This window comes from Phascolarctos cinereus, unplaced genomic scaffold, assembly GCF_003287225.1.
Source record: "Phascolarctos cinereus isolate Bilbo 61053 unplaced genomic scaffold, phaCin_HiC Scaffold_726;HRSCAF=1367, whole genome shotgun sequence".
NCBI lineage: Eukaryota > Metazoa > Chordata > Mammalia > Diprotodontia > Phascolarctidae > Phascolarctos > Phascolarctos cinereus.
Window position 1 is genome coordinate 155672459 of NW_027556098.1, and position 16372 is coordinate 155688830.

At 35.0% G+C, this 16372-nt stretch overlaps 1 protein-coding gene across 3 annotated transcripts in view; it reads left to right on the top strand.

Annotated features, from left to right (window-relative positions):
* The window catches only part of RAB3GAP1 (RAB3 GTPase activating protein catalytic subunit 1), a 96620-nt gene that overhangs the window by 62633 nt on the left and 17615 nt on the right, over positions 1-16372 (top strand). For all 3 annotated transcript variants that reach the window (XM_021009434.2, XM_021009435.2, XM_021009436.2), the window contains 4 exons: positions 11266-11358; positions 13436-13605; positions 14640-14729; positions 15528-15700. In XM_021009434.2, the coding sequence (XP_020865093.1) occupies positions 11266-11358; positions 13436-13605; positions 14640-14729; positions 15528-15700 (526 nt within the window). The remainder of the gene's footprint in view (positions 1-11265; positions 11359-13435; positions 13606-14639; positions 14730-15527; positions 15701-16372) is intronic.

Below are 16372 nucleotides of genomic sequence, written 5' to 3' on the forward strand. Positions count from 1 at the left end.
GGTATTTCTGGGTCAAAGGGTGTGCACTGTTTTATAGCTCTTTGGACATAGTTCCAACTTGCTGTCCAGGATGGTTGGAGTAATTCACAACTCCACCAGTTGTGCATTAGTGTGCCTATTTTTCTATATCATCTCCAACATTTATCATTTTTCTGTCATATTAGCCCATCTGATAAGTGAGAAGCAGTACCTTAGATTTGTTTTAATTTGCGTTTAATTTGCAGTGCGATTTAGAGCATTTTTTATGTGACTGTAATTAGCTTTGATTTCTTCTAAAAAACTGCCTGTTCATAACCTTTGACCATCTATCAATTGGGGAATGACTTGTATTCTTACAAATTTGACTCAGTTTTCTATATATTTGAGAAGTGAGGTCTTTATCAGAGAAACTTGCTGTACATTTTTTCCCCAGTTTTCCTGCTTTTCTTCTAATCTTGGCTGCATTGTTTTTGTGTAAAACCTTTTTAATTTAATCTAAACAAAATTATCCATTTTATATCCTATAATGCTCTCTGTTTCTTGTTTGGTTATAAACTCTTCCCTTTTTTATCTGACAGGTAAAATATTCCATGCTCCCCTAATTCTTCCTGTTTTTATTTTGAGCCACTTGTTTTTGCCAGTTCTGGGAAATTTTCTTTTATTTTCTAGAATATGATGCTCAGATTCTCTTGTACTTTTTTCCTTTAAATTTTCTGCTATGTCAGCAATCTTGATATTATTACATTTTGAATTTTCCTCTAGGTCTTATCACTTGGATATGTGTGTTTTCCAATAATTTGCATAATTAATATTTTTGAGGTACTATTTTACCTGTTCTGCATCATGCACAATTCTTTTGTCCACTGAGAGTCTGTTATTGATTACTTCAGCATATTTTTTGAGATTTTCTGTTAGTTTGGGCTTTTTTCTAATCTCTTAAAACATTTAAAATTTTTATTTAGTTTCCTCCTGTTATTTCAATACTATTTATTAAAACTTTATAAAGTTCTTCTTTTATTTGGCATTAGGATTTTTCTACCCTACTAATTCTTGTTTAATTACTTTGAATGAGTTTCTTAACCATTTGAGGTTGTCCTTGAAGGAATCTGAAGCTGTTTCTTCTTCTATCTAATTACTTCTTATACTCTATCTGATTTTATAGTTATATTCCTTCCTTCTAGGTCCTCATACTTTACTTAGTTATTAATTTAAATTTGAATTCATAATCACTGTTAAATATACTAGGAACTCTAAAGGATACTTTTTAAAAAAACACTATGAGTATCTTACTTTATACAGTATGTGTTACAAGATAGCTGGCATGTAAGTAAATTTTTATACATTAAATCATTCAAAATTACTAGAAGGAATCCTGTGATAAATCTTTTGAAATGTAAATTATACCCACAAACTTATGAGTGTCGGTGTGCATTTTTGAGTATCTGTTTAAACTAGGTCACACCTGTATATGTTATATTGATGCAAATATAAATTGTCTCTAAATATAGGTAGACCTTCTAAATTGAGCTTTTTTAAAAAGGAAAAATATGCACATAGGCGTACCTTTAAAATTAAAATACTTCCACACTCATCCTATTTTAGAGGTAGGTGATACTTGGATCTTTAACTTTAGACTTTCTGGGGCTTAAGAGGAAGCTAACAGATAATGAGTCAGTGTCACTTTCCTCTTCTGTATTTCTACTGCCATTCTCCTCCCTGCCCTAAGCATGCATTTCTACAGCATCCTCAGCTGTTCCAGAGCTACCTTCTGTCACAGCAGTCCTTCTATCTGCAAGCAGAATTCATGAGACAAAGTACAAATTTAGGGGAAAGGAGGATTTGTGTGAATACTACTCAGCTCTTACCGCCTTCTTCAACCTCAGTGACATGAGATATATAAAGGAGAATTGATAGGCTTTGAAAAGAGCTGCTTCTTTTTTTGGGGATTTTAGGGAAATATATATGTAATCTCTTAGCAATCTGCTAAGCTTGATACTAAACACAATTATAGGCTGAATTGAATATACAAACCAGATTTTGGGGGGGGGAGAGGGAGAGAGAGAGAGAGAGAGAGAGAGAGAGAGAGTGTGTGTGTGTGTGTGTGTGTGTGTGTGTTTTGGTGAGTGAGTTGATTTCCCATTTCTCCCCAGGCAAAGATATAATCAAGGAAAGTAAACGGCAGATAATGAGCTGTTCAGCTAAGTATAAAGACATGTCTTTACATCTGAACAAGTTTCTTGATTGAACTGGAATGCATAACTGCCATTTGCTGGCTAAAGATTGGTTACATCCTCATTGTCCTCAAAAACTAGCTCTGCAGCCCTTCCAGGCAGACAACGCTGAGGGAGATTTCAGCTCCTGAAAGGGAATCACTCTTCATCTCTTGGAGGAAGGAGAGGAGTTCTTTCATCTGCCCTGGCATCCAACAACAGAACTGTTCACTCAGCAGGAAATAGCACATCCCTACCAGGGAGCAATTTGGAGAGTAAAATAGTTGAAGGCAGGGATCAGAGACACATTCTCCAGATAGAAATGGATATAGAGTAGTAGCATATCAGCTTCAAAGATGAAGACATCTGGCAGTAGAGAAGAGAATTGACCAAAGATTCAAAAGAAAACTTGTGAAGAATTGTGAAGAGAAACTGACTCAGGAACAGACTCATCTTAGTCTACCTAGTTGAGTGACCTACCAGCAGAGATCCAGTGTCCAAGAGGGAACAACATGAAGACTCCATGAGAAAAGAAGGCATCTGTAGAACCAGAAATGAGTTGCCTTGGCCACATGTGCTCCTACATGTGTGCCTCACTACAATTGTACTCTTAAGTTTAGGTCCATTCTTCCCATATGTAATGTGTGTATTTGTGGGAAAGTGCATGGCAAGGTTTATGAATATAATATTTTGTAGCTACCATTCTCACTACGCCGTGTTAGTAAATGCTTTTGAGCAAATTTTGTCCATTGACCAACTTTTAAAGGTAAGCCCACCAGTGGAGATTTGTGAACTATTGTTTTATGATACGTATGCTATAGGTATGTACCATAACATACCTTTAAATCTGTGAGAGTATTTGTCCTCTGGGAGACTCAAACCATAGTAGAATTTGAGGAGATAGCACAGAGTGAGTGAGTGTGTGTGTATGTGTGAGATAAATAATTTTCCCTTATTGAAATGTTACTTTTGGCTTCCCTGAAATTTTCTTGGGCTGAATTCTAACTATAAAGTAAGGCATTTATGTTAGATAAAGGCTATGTCTGTTCTTTATTCTCCACCAAAACAAAAACAAATTATTGTCATAGACCATGCCCTTATCTAACCTCTTGGACTCAAACCATTTCATCTCTGCCTTTTGAAACCTCTGTCTCTTCAGAGTTCTGCTCAAGTACCACCTCCTATAAGAGACCACATAGGATTACAAAGAAAACCAATTATACTGAAATATAGTTATCAAAATATTAAACAAAAAACAAGTTCACAGATCCCAGGTTAAGAGCCCTTGCTCAGCCATTCCCAGGTAAATAAATGGTCAAAGGATATGAACAGACAGTTTTTGTTTTTGTTTTTTTATTTTGTTTTGTTTTATTTTATTTTATTTTATTTTATTTTATTTTATTTTATTTTATTTTATTTAGTGAGGCAGTTAGGGTTAAGTGACTTGCCCAGACCCACACAGCTAGTGAGTGTTATGTGTCTGAGGCCGGATTTGAACTCAGGTCCTTCTGACTTCAGGGCCATTGCTCTATCGAACAGACAGTTTTTAAAAGAAGAAATCCAAGCTATTAACAACAAGATGCGGCAAATTACTAATAACTAAAGAATTAAAATTAAAGCAACTTTGAAGTTTTAACCTTATATGTATCAGATTGGCCAAGGTGACAGAAGAGGAAAATAATAAATGTTGGAGGGAATGGTAGAAAATAAATATACTAATACAGTTGGCAGAGCTGTGAATTAGTCCAACAATTCTGGAAAGTAATTTGGAACTACGTCCCTGAAAGTTTGCATTAACAGAGCTGTACTACTACTACGACTATATGCCAAATAAATTTTTAAAAAGAGGAAAAAGACCTCTATGTATAAAACTATAACAGGTGTTTTTTCGTGGTATCCAAAAATTGGAAACTAAAAAGATATCCTGTTAGATATTGGCTAAACAAACTGTGGCATATAATATTGTGTTATAAATGATGAAACTAGGAGGGGTAGGAGAATAGTTTATATAAGGTTAACATTACAGAGAAAACGATGTAGTTTAGGGGGTACTTACATGGTTTAGGGTGCTGGGACTCCTAAAATGTCAGGGTACAGGGCATCACCACCTGGAATGAATTCACACTCTCAAATTGTCCTCCAGTCAAATGGCTAAATTTATTGTGATGCCAATAGAAGCCCAAGGGAACTTGCAACTTAATGGGGGTGATGGTAATGCTTATATGGAAAGGGGACAGGGAAAGGAATGCCATGTATGCTACTTAGGTGATAGGGGGTTGGGGGTATGGCAGGGATTAGAGAGTGGTCAGTATTCAGGGGAACAGTAAGAAGTCCAGGTGCTGTGCTGCTGGAATATGTGGGAAAACTCAGGGAGTCGACAGAGATAGCTCTGTTGAAGGGACAAGATAGAAGGGTTGCCAGAGACAGAGTCCTTGGGCAGCCACCCTATGCCTGCACTGATAGTTTTTATCTGAGGAATTGCAGGGTCAATTCTGTTATTTGTTGTTAACAAGGAGAGAATTTTCTCACAGGGTCCTACTGAGATCAGGGGTCTTTACCTTTTGGGGTCCAGGTCCCACCACCCCATCAGAAAAGAAACTCTGAAAGACTTCAAAACTCTTATAAATGCAGTGATAAACCAGGTATCCAAAAGTATGAAGATGAAATATACAACTCATAAACTTAGAAGTATGGGAAAAAATAATGTGGGAATTTGCTACACTATGTAGCTATGTATCAAGAGCTTCTTTTTTTTTGTTTGTTTTATTGGGTTTGGGGGTTTGGATTTCTTGTTTTCTTTTGTTTTGTTTTAGGCAGGGTTATCCAGGGAAACAAGGGGGTGGTGGGAAGGACAAATGACATTTAAAAAAAAATATGTTATGATATACCACTTTCCCCCCAGTATACTGTATTGCTCTGTAGTGGTGTTGGACAAAATTGAAACTCAGGAACTGAAACACATTGTCAAAGAAAAATGATGAAAATACACTGCATCATCTTGCTACCAAAAAAAAAGTATTTATCTGCATTACCTTAATGGAATTAGGACTGATATTGGTATTATTGTTATTGGAATAAATGGGGAATATTTATTGAAAAAAACAACGTAGACACTATTTGCATTCTTAAATCATTGCATTGTTAAGACCTATGTTGTGTGTGTGTGTGAGTGGGTGTATAAAACCTTTGCTCTAATTAGCTCTTTCTTTCTTTCCTAGTAGTTTCATACTTATTTTATATGTGTGTGTGTATCTGTATATCTGTATTTATTTATTTGTATGCAGATTTAATAAATGCTTCTTGAAATGAGTAATTCTGTAGTTGTTTTTTTATCAGCATTCTTCTTTTTTATTTGGACTGATTTTAACTGTTTTTCTTCTTTTAAGAAAGCAAGGTGGTACAGTTCATAGAGCACTGGACTTGGAGTTGAGAAGGTCTGAGTTCAAATCCTATCTCAGACAATTAAAAGCTTTGTGACCCTGGGCAAGTCACTTGCCTTCAGCTTTAGTTTATTTGTCTGTAAAATGGTTAACAATAGCCCGGGTTATTCTGAGGATAAAATGATATAATATTTATGAAATATGCAAACCTTGAAGTGCTACATAAATACTTTGTTCAGTGGTGTCCAGCTCTTTTTAGGGTTTTCTTGGTAAAGGTACTGGAGTGGTTTGCCATTTCCTTCTCCTGCTCATTTTACAGATGAAGAACTGAGGCAAACAGGGTTAAGTGACACAGATAGTAAGTGTCTGAGGCCAGATTTGAATTCATGGAGATTAATCGTCTTGATTCCTAGTTCATTGCTCTATCCACTGTGCTACCTCACTGCCCCATATAAATGCTAGCTATTTTCTTTAGTGTTTCTTTTTGGTATAGGCAATAAACTTGCTTTCATCATAAATCTTTTCCTTTCCTATTCTTTGTATCTTCTGGCTCTTACTGAGACCTCTGGCTCCTTATGGAAAACACAGCCTTCCTGGCCTCCCTTTCCAATGCTGGCAGCACTTAGGCTCATTCCTGAAGTGTAGATCTGACCATGTCACCCTCCTATTCAGTATATTCCAGTAGTTCCCTGTCACCTCCTGTTTAAATATAAAATTCTCTTTGTTGTCCAAAGCCCTTCATAACTTAACCCCACTCTTCACCTTTTCGATTTTCTTATACTTTTATACCTCCCCCTACACTCCCTGCCCCCCATCCCTCCCATGTATTATTTGATCCAATGACGCTGCTTGCTGTTCTATGAATAAGATGTTCTGTCTCCTCACTCTGGGAATTTGCACTGGCTGTCTCTCATGCCTACATTGCTCTTCTCATTTCTACCTCCTGGCGTCTTTGGCTTCATGCTTGTCCCAGTTATATTCCTACCTCCTCCAGGAAGCCTTTTCCAGTCCCTCTTAATTCTAGTACATTCCTTCTATTAGTTATTTCATGTTTATCTTTTATGTAGTTTGTATATATTTGTTTGTTGTCTCCCCATTAGATTGTGAACTTCTTGAGGGTGGGGGATTGTCTTTTGACTTTCTTTGTATCCCCAGTGCTTAGCATAGTGCCTGGTATATAGTGCTCAAGCAATAATAAGTTAGTGCTTAATAATTGTTTATTGACTGACTGACCTTGAGATATCTCTAAATTCCCCTCATCATTTAAAAAAAAAGTTTATTGATGCCCTTTGGTTTTTTATATGTTATTTTTAGGTAATACCACCTACTTAGTAGGCCCAGCCTTATGGGGCTAATACAGAGAAATACAGTTAAACAAAACAACTGTTATAGTAATGACTTAAGATAGTTTATGGAATATTCTGCACCTATAATCTTGTGCCTCTCTCCTAAAAGGAAGAGGAGACATAGCCTCTTCTCTTCTGTAGAGACAAGATGGTTCAACACTATTACTCAGCCTTCAGCTTTATTTTAGTGTTTTTTAATTTGTATTTTTGATATTTCATATAATATTTTACTGGTTCTGAATTTCTCAGTTTCATAATTTTTTGTTGGACAGTAATATTGCATTATATTCATATGCCATAGTTTTATATGTTTACAAACAAAAAAGTTTGTATTGAATTTTTATAAACCTTAAAGCTCTGTGTGAATGTTAGCTATTATTATTACCCCCTCCTTTATGTTCTAGCTCTGATTCTCCATGTTTTCTTGTTTGCTTTCTCTTTCCTTTGAGCTGTCTTAGCATTTTGTATTATCTCTCTCTGAATACTTTCCTACTCCTGTTTGTGTGTGTTTATGTGTGTACTACTTGATTGTAAACTTCTTGAGATCAAGGATCATGCCCCAATTACTTTATACTCATTCAGTGAATAATACAGATGTCCAATAAATTTTATAAAATTTAATTTGTGGAATTATGAAAATTCCTGAAAAAATAGCAACATTTTTTACTCTGTAGTGCTAAGTACCTCCTTTATAAATATTTAACAGTAATGTTCTTAGATTAAATAACAAGTTACTTATTCACCTAGTTAATTTCAAAATATTACCATCATTGTAGTTGGTAGTTCTGAAAAACATTGATTTGGTGAAGAAATAGATAATTGATGTAACTGTTGATTGAATTGGTAGTTATACCATATAAAGAGACTTTTCTTGTGAAAGACCCATTTTTCAAAAAAAAAAGTATTTTAATTCATTTTGCTTATAGACTTAAAAATTGCATCCTTTGCACTTCTAACCCATAATCTCTTTGAATGTGTATATTTTGTTATGGTGTAACTGAGGCACATACATACTCATTGTGTGGAATTCACCTTCATTTTATCCTTAAAAAATGAGTGTTTTGCTTATATAAAACTGGTACTTATTTTTAAAAAGTAGCAGTTATTATTTATTAGAATAAGAATTTTAAATGATAAATGCCTTTAAAAATTTCTTGACATCAAAGTATACATATAATGTCTCACCTTTCTGTAATCTCTTTTGTCCTAGAAGATTTAATTCCAAAGAGAAAGCTATAAAAATGAGGGTGTTAGGGGATAGGACAGAGCATAGAATTATAGAATTATATCTGTAAGGGATTTCAAGGATCATCTCATCCAATCTCCTTATTTTAGAGGTGAAGAAACTGAGGTCCAGATTGCTCAAGCAATATGTCCAAAATCACAGAGAGAGTAGTACTAGAGCTGCGAATTAGGGCTACTCACTTTACTGGGGCAGTTTGAATGAAGGCAATTTCTGTGAATTTTAAGAGTTTTTAAATTTGAGAACTAAGCAAGCATTATATGTAATGGGGATAAGCTAGAAGCATTTCTAGTAAGATCAGGGTGAAACAAGAATGTCCATTATCACCACTGCTATTCGATATTATATTAGAAATGTTAGCCTTAGGAATAAGAGAAGAAAAAGAAATTAGTGGAATTAGAATAGATAATGAAGAAACAAAGCTATCACTCTTTGCAGATGTGGTGGTATACTTAGAGAATCCTAGAAAATCATCTAAAAAAGTGCTTGAAATAATTAACAACTTTAGCAAAGTTGCAGAATATGAAATACACCCACATAAATCATTGGGATTTCTGTATATTGCTAATAAAGCCCAACAGCAAGAGACAGAGAAAGAAATTCCATTTAAAGTAATGGCAGATAGTACATAAAACATTTGGGAATCTACCTGCCAAGATAAACCCAGGAACCATATGAACACAATTACAAAACACTTTTCACACAAATAAAGTCAGATCTAAATAACTGGAAAAACCATCAGGCTGCACATGGGTAGGGTGAGCTAATATAATAAAAATGACAATTCTACCTAAATTAATTTACTTATTTAGTGCCATACCAATCAACCTGCCAAAAATTATTTTATAGAACTAGAAAAAATAATAAAATTCATCTGGAAGAACAAAAAGTCCAGAATATCAAGGGAATTAATGAAAAGAAATACAAGGGAAGGTGGCCTAGCCTTCCAGATCTTAAATTGTATTATAAAGCAGCAATCATCAAAACTACTTGGTACTGGTAGATCAGTGGAATAGGTTAGGTACAAAAGTCAAAAGACTACTGTACAAAAGGTACAGTAGTCAATGACTGTAGTAATCTACTGTTTGATAAACCCAAAGACTCTAGCTTCTGGGATAAAAACTCACTATTTAACAAAAACTGCTGAGAAAATTGGAAAATAGTATGACAGAAACTAGGCATAGATCAACATCTTACACCGTATACAAACATAAAAGTCAGAATGGGTACATGATTTAGACATAAAGAGTGATATTATAAACAAATTAAGAGAGCAAGGAGTAGTTTACCTTTCAGATCTATGGAGAAGGGAAGAATTTATGACCAAACAAGAGATAGAGAACATTATAAAATTGCATTATAAAATGCAAAATGGATCATTTTAATTGCATTAAATTAAAAAGGTTTTGCAGAAACAAAGCCAATGCAAGCAAGATTAGAAGGGAAGAGGGCAGCTAGGTGGCACAGTGGTTAGAGCAGCAGCCCTGAAGTCAGGAGGACATGAGTTCAAATCCAGTCTCACACCAAACACTTGACACTTACTAGCTGTGTGACCCTGAGCAAGTCACTTAACCCCAATTGCCTTAAAAAAAAAAGATTAGAAGGGAAGCAGAAAGCTGGGAAACAATTTTTACAACCAGTGTCTGATAAATTTCCAAATATATAGAGAATATTTTCAAAATATATAGAGAAATGAATTAAATTTATAAGAATACAAGTCATTCCCCAGTTGATAAATGATCAAAGATAATGAACAGGCTGTTTTCAGATGAAGAAAATAAAGCTATAGTCATGAAAAAATGCTCTAAATCATTATTGATTAGAGAAATAACGAATTAAAACAACTCTGAGGTACCACATTACACCTGTCAGATTGGCTAACATGACAAAACACTTGTTGGTGGAGTTGTGAACTGATCCAACCATTCTGGAGAGCAATTTGGAACTATGCCCAAAGTACTATAAAACTGTGCATACCCTTTGATTCGGCAATACCACTTCTAGGTCTGTAACCCAAAGAGATCATAAAAATGGGAAAAGGACCCACACGTACAAAAATATTTATAACAGCTCTTTCTATGGTGGCCAAGAATTGGAAATTGAGGGGGTGCCCATAAATTGAGGAATGACTGGACAAGATGTATATATGAATGTAATGGAATACTGTTGTTCCATAAGAAATGATGAGCAAGTGGACCTCAGAAAAACCTGGAAAGACCTACACGAATTGATGCTGAGTGAAGTGAAGAGAAGCAGGAAAATATTGTATGCAGTAATAGGCAACATTGTGCGATGACCAGCTTTGATAGAGTTAGCTCTTCTCAGCAATGCAATGATATAAGACAATCCCAAAAGACTCATGATGGAAAATGCTGTCCACATCCAGAGAAAGACCTGTGGAGTCTGAAGGCAGATCGAAGCATACTATTTTTCCTTTTTTTTGTTTTTTCTTTCTTGTGGTTTTTCCCTTTGGTTCTAATTCTTCTTTACAGCATGACTAATGTGGAAATACATTTAATATGATTACATATGTATGGCCTCTATCAATTACATGGGGATGGGAGAGAAGGGGGAGAAAATTTAAAACTCAAAATCTTACAAAAGTGAATGCTGAAAACCAAAAATAAATATTTTTTGAAAGTAAAAAATAAATGTGAGGTATGTGTGTGTGTGTACACATCAGTTTTTCCTACTTGTTCCAGTTCCTTCATTTGGCAGTAAAGGTTTTTCTAAATGAATAATTATATGGTAGATCAGCATCCATGTTAGGGAAAGTAAAAGGGGAAAACCCACCTAAAACCTGTGTCCAAATGAGATTTATTAAAGGCTGTTGTTTCTAGTTGCTGGAGATGGGAGCAGTGCAGTAATGAAGTCATTTAAGACTGTATCCATTTTGGATGGAACAGCAGCCAAATTCCATCTTTCAATGTGTTGGGAAAGTTCCTTTGCTTTGGTTGGGGATAGGATCCAGGGTGGCTACAGTGGGGAAGAGAGATATTATCTGTTACCTTTGTTTCCCAATGTACATTTTAGCATTTTTGAGCACTGTAATTGATAAGGTTTCCTTCTGATTAATTTTCTAAAATGAATCAAATCTTTCTTCTCAGGAGATTTTGTTACTGAATTCTTTAAAATTTGCCGTCGAAAAGAATCAACAGATGAAATTCTTGGAAGATCTACATTTGAAGAAGAAGGGAGAGGTAACTAATTTTAAATTAGTCAAATTCAAGCTTTTTTTTATTTCTTTAAGAAATTTTGATACCTTAGCATCTTTTTTATCTCATTTATTTTTTAATATATTTGGAAAAGTAATTTTCAGTGGAATAAAAGCAACCAGTTTTGACAGAAATAAAGTAAATGCCATCAACATATAATATATCTGAATTCTAGCAAAGCCTTTTTTTTAATGTCTTCCACAGTAGTCACATGAACAAGTTGTGAGATAGAGATTGAATAGTATTATAATTGGGTGATTCAAAACTAGTTCAAATCCAAAGAGGTGATTAATGAATCAGTTTCAGTATCAGAACATTCTCCTTTCTAACTGGGGAAGGGCTGAATAAGTTATAGTATATGAACTTGACCCTACCACGATATTGAAACTGTGCTCTTCAAGATTAGCAATAATCTTTGAGCTGCAAAACCTTCCCTGTCTTCCTTCTTGACCTCTAGCACTTTTGAAACTATCAACCACCACCTCCTCACTAGAGGTTTCTAGAATATTACTCAGCTTTGGTAGTTGTATTTATCTGACCGTTTCCTCTCAGTCCCTCTGCTGGTTCATCATCTATCTCCTGCCTCCTACACATGCATGTCCCTTAAGGCTCTGACTGGGCTTCTGCTTTATACACTTCCTTCCTTGATGATCTCACCAACTCCTGTGGGCTTCTGTATCATCTCTATGCAAATGGCCCCCAGTCTCTAATTTGTTTACATGTTTCTGCCTTCCTTAAAGTCAAGGAATGTTGGTTTGGTCTTTCTTGCTCCCAGCTCATTACACAATGCCATGTACATTGTAAGTGCTTAATAAATGTGCATCAGTTTGAATTGGGAATGTGTCTAGTACAAAGTTAGAGAGCTCTGATCATCACTCTGTTCTTTTCAGGAGTTTTAACAAAGGATAAAGACATAGATGGCAAGCATAAAACATGTGCAAAAGTGGGAGAAGGTCAGTTAATGCATTGAATGACAGAATTGGGATCCAAAAAGTTATTGACTAGCTAGAACAATGAGCCAGATTTAATAAGAGGAAATTTATAGGAATAAATGTAAAATCCTATACTTAGGTTCACAAATTCACAATACAAATTCAGGATGTAGGGGACATGACTAGCTGGCTCATGTGAAAATGTTGGACTGAAAACTTGGTACATGTCACCAGGGTGACATGGCAGCCAAAAAAGCTAATGCTATTTTGGGTACCTAATCATGGTATATTGTTGAAATGAGGGAGGTCAGAAGTCTTGTATTCTGTTCTAGGTACTGTATTTTTGGCAAGACATTAACAAAGTGAACATGTCCAAAAGAGAGTAATCAGGAATGTAAGAAGAATTGCAATCATGTCATACAGTGATTGATTAAAAGAACTAGGCCTAAAGAAGAAAAAAACCCGGTCTGCAAATTTTTGAAAGGTTGTGTTGTGGAAGAAGAATTAGACTTGTTCTGCTTGGCCCTGGAGGACATAACAAGAATTATTTAGGAAAGTTCTAGGGAGGCAGATTGAAATTTAATATAAGGTAATTCTTAAGAAATAGAATTCTCCAAAATTAGAATGGGTTACCTCAGAATGTTTTGAGTTCTCCACGTCTTGGAATATTTAAGTAATTAGGGTGACCAGAGATCAAAGGTATTTTAAAGAGAATTCTTGCTTCTGGTAAGAATTGGTTGAACTAGATGACCTCCAACATTCCTCAGACTTTTAATATTCTATGGCTCAGCTTTTTCTCTCTTAAGTCTATGTACTAAAGCCAAGAAGCTTGGTTTGGGGGTCTATAAGAACATTTAATGATATCTTCACATAAAAAGTTTAGGAGACTTTAAAAATGAAAGTATTATGAATTTAGGATTCATTGGGATTTCTTATAGCCCACATTAAGGAAAATTTTATGAGACCTTTGCCCTGCATCCTGACATAGAAAGCTTAAGCAGCTGATTTAGAGTTTTCTAATTTTTGAAGAATGACTTAAAGTACTTTTTATGACCACATACTTTATTTACCCTTTCAACCTACCCTGGTACACATTATAATTTGTGCTAATTATTGTTGTTGTTTTATAGAAACTGTTGATATTACTCATGCATTGTCAAAGCTGACGGAACCAGCACCAGTTCCAATCCATAAGTTATCAGTTACCAATATGGTACACAGTGCAAAGAAGAAGATTCGAAAGCACAGGGGTGTAGAAGAGTCACCATTGAATAATGATGTCCTCAATGCGATTCTCTTGGTAAGTATGTGCTTTTTTATTATTGTTGTTATTGTTATGCTAGCATATGGTACTTACATAGTATTTATGTTATGGTACTGTGTAAAGCTTGCATTTTACACTTGAGGATGATCTTCTGAGAAAACCATCAAAAGTACTAGACAAGTAGAACCTAATTGCTTCTCTGGCTTTTAGGGAGAATTATTCCTTGTCATTGATTGTGGTGGCTCCTTAGCCCTTTCTTTTTTTTTTCTGGGAGAGGAGAATGGCACTGTCATAGCATAATGTAGTTTAGTCCTCTTGTTTGAACATCCAGAGTCCAGCTCATTCATCATGTGCACCTATTTAGTGCTTAGCTTTGTTTCTTAGTGCTTTGTTTCTGAGTATAGACATTGTAAGGATCTAGTCAGCTCTTCCAATTACATCATTAATGCTCTTTTAAAATAATGATCTTTTACAAGATAGAAATTTAAATGAAAAGATTTTAGGTCCACTTCTTGTTCAGCTAACAAACAGATCTAAGGGGACTTCCTTACTCCTGAAAAAACATCTGATATTTAGGTGTTTCATATGCCAATGAAGTAATAGATATCTTTTATATATTTAGGGTGGCTAGGTTACACTCAGTGGATAGAGTACTGGACCTGGAATCAGGAAAACCTGAGTTCAGATTTGTCCTCAGATGCTTACTAGATCATTTAACCTCTGTTTGTCTCAGTTTTCTTACCTGTAAAGTGGGAATGATAATAGTACCTACTTGTTAGGGTTGTTATGAAGATCAAATGAGATAATATTTCAAAAGTGCAATGCAAACCTTAAATCACTATGTAAATGTGTTATTATTAAGCTGTCAGGAAAAAAAAAACACATTTCTGTAAGAGTAGTTGTAGAAGACCAGTTTGCTAGAGTAATTGGAACCCTCTAATATTTTAACTTTTAATTCAGGAAAAGTCAAATAGCAGAAATCAGCCTGTGTAACTAAAAACTTGAAGAAATGCAAAATGAAATACCAAAACTTGAATCTAAAAGCAACTTGTTTTCTTCTTCCTTTTAAGTTCCTATTCCCTGATGCTGCTTCTGATAAACCATTAGATGGATTTACTTCAACAGGCAACAACAATCCTTCATCAGATAATGAAGAATATGTAAGTTAATTTGAGAGTTTATTATTAAAAGTACAATAAACCTAAATAGACTGAATTATAAAGCATTCTTCCAACTTAAATTTGTAGATATGCTGGCTATGTAATTCTGGGACAGGCTGTTTAACTTCTATGTGCCTAAGTTTCCTTATCTGTAAAATGAAGAGGTGGAGGGGGGCAAGGGTCAGTGGTCTCTATGGTCCTTTCTAGCTCTGAATCTGTGGTCTTATGATCCAGTGAAAATCCTAGGAGAGCCCCTTCCTCTATCCTAAATTTCTAAAAGAATTTTATATTTTAAAATTGTCTTCTTGTTATTATACAATTCCATAAGAAAATGCTTATGCTTTAGTTTAAATAAGAGTCCTTTATTACATAGAATTGGCATGGACACATTTTATGGGTGGAGAGAATTCTACCATCAGCCAAAAAATGGCCTCTAATACTTGTTCAAGGCTCAATTTTTTTCCTCATTTTAGAGTTTTTGAAAGTAAATGTTTCTCTACAATTATCTTTATTCTTACACTCTAGAAAATAACTAGAAAACTTCTTTATGAAATAAAAGATGAAACATCTAGTTCTTAATAGCTAGGCCTTACCTCTCTCAGGGATTTATCAGGTATATGTCTGTACATACTCAAGTTTATATCTATATTTCAAATATAAATAAGCTAGGCTATTGTGTGTTAGCTACCCTTGTAAATGCTAGTTTGGTCAAAGTTTTAATCTATGAACCTTTAGTTCATGGTTAGTATACTTTATATATGCTTTTAAGAAATTTTTTGTTTTCATTTTTACATTTAGAATCTTTACAATCAATTCAAATCTGCACCTTCTGACAGTTTGACATATAAACTGGCTTTATGTCTTTGTATGATCAATTTCTACCATGGAGGGGTGAAAGGCGTGGCACATCTCTGGCAAGAATTTGTCCTTGAAATGCGCTTCAGATGGGAAAACAACTTTCTGATTCCAGGGTAAATACATCTGTTCCAAAATCTATAAATCTAATCTTGATTTTTTTTTTTTGCTAAAGTTCAGTCCTGCGTTATCAGTTACCTGCATGATAGCTGTACCTGGATGTGTCATTGACTAGCATTTCAACTTAACATTATCCAGAACAACTGATCATCTTCCCCAAAACCCAATCTTTCCCTTAGTCATTCCTGTTTCTATTGAGGGCCCAACCTTAATGTCATTATTTATTCTTCTCTTCCCCTCACTTTTTCTTCCCTGTGTCCCTCCCTACCCCAGCCTGAGTTCTGTTTAATTCTGCTTCCATGAAATCTCTTATTTCTGTCCTCTCTTTGCAAACCATGGCCATCATCTGATTTCACATTTTCATCACCTTTTGCCTAGACTATTGTAATGGCCACCTAATTGGTTTCCATGTTTCAAATATCTCTGCTCCAGTCATCACACAGTGGCTTAATTAATATTCCTTAACTCACTGGTCAGATCAAGTGACTTTTCTCCTTAGAAATTTTCAGTGACTCCTTATTGCCTCACAGATAAAATGCAAACTCTTTTGCCTGACATTTGAATATGTATGCCTCCACAGCATAGCTCTTACCTTTCCAAACTTATTTTATATCATTCTTCACATATCACACTTCAGTCAAATTAACCTAGCAGTTGTTCCCTGAATT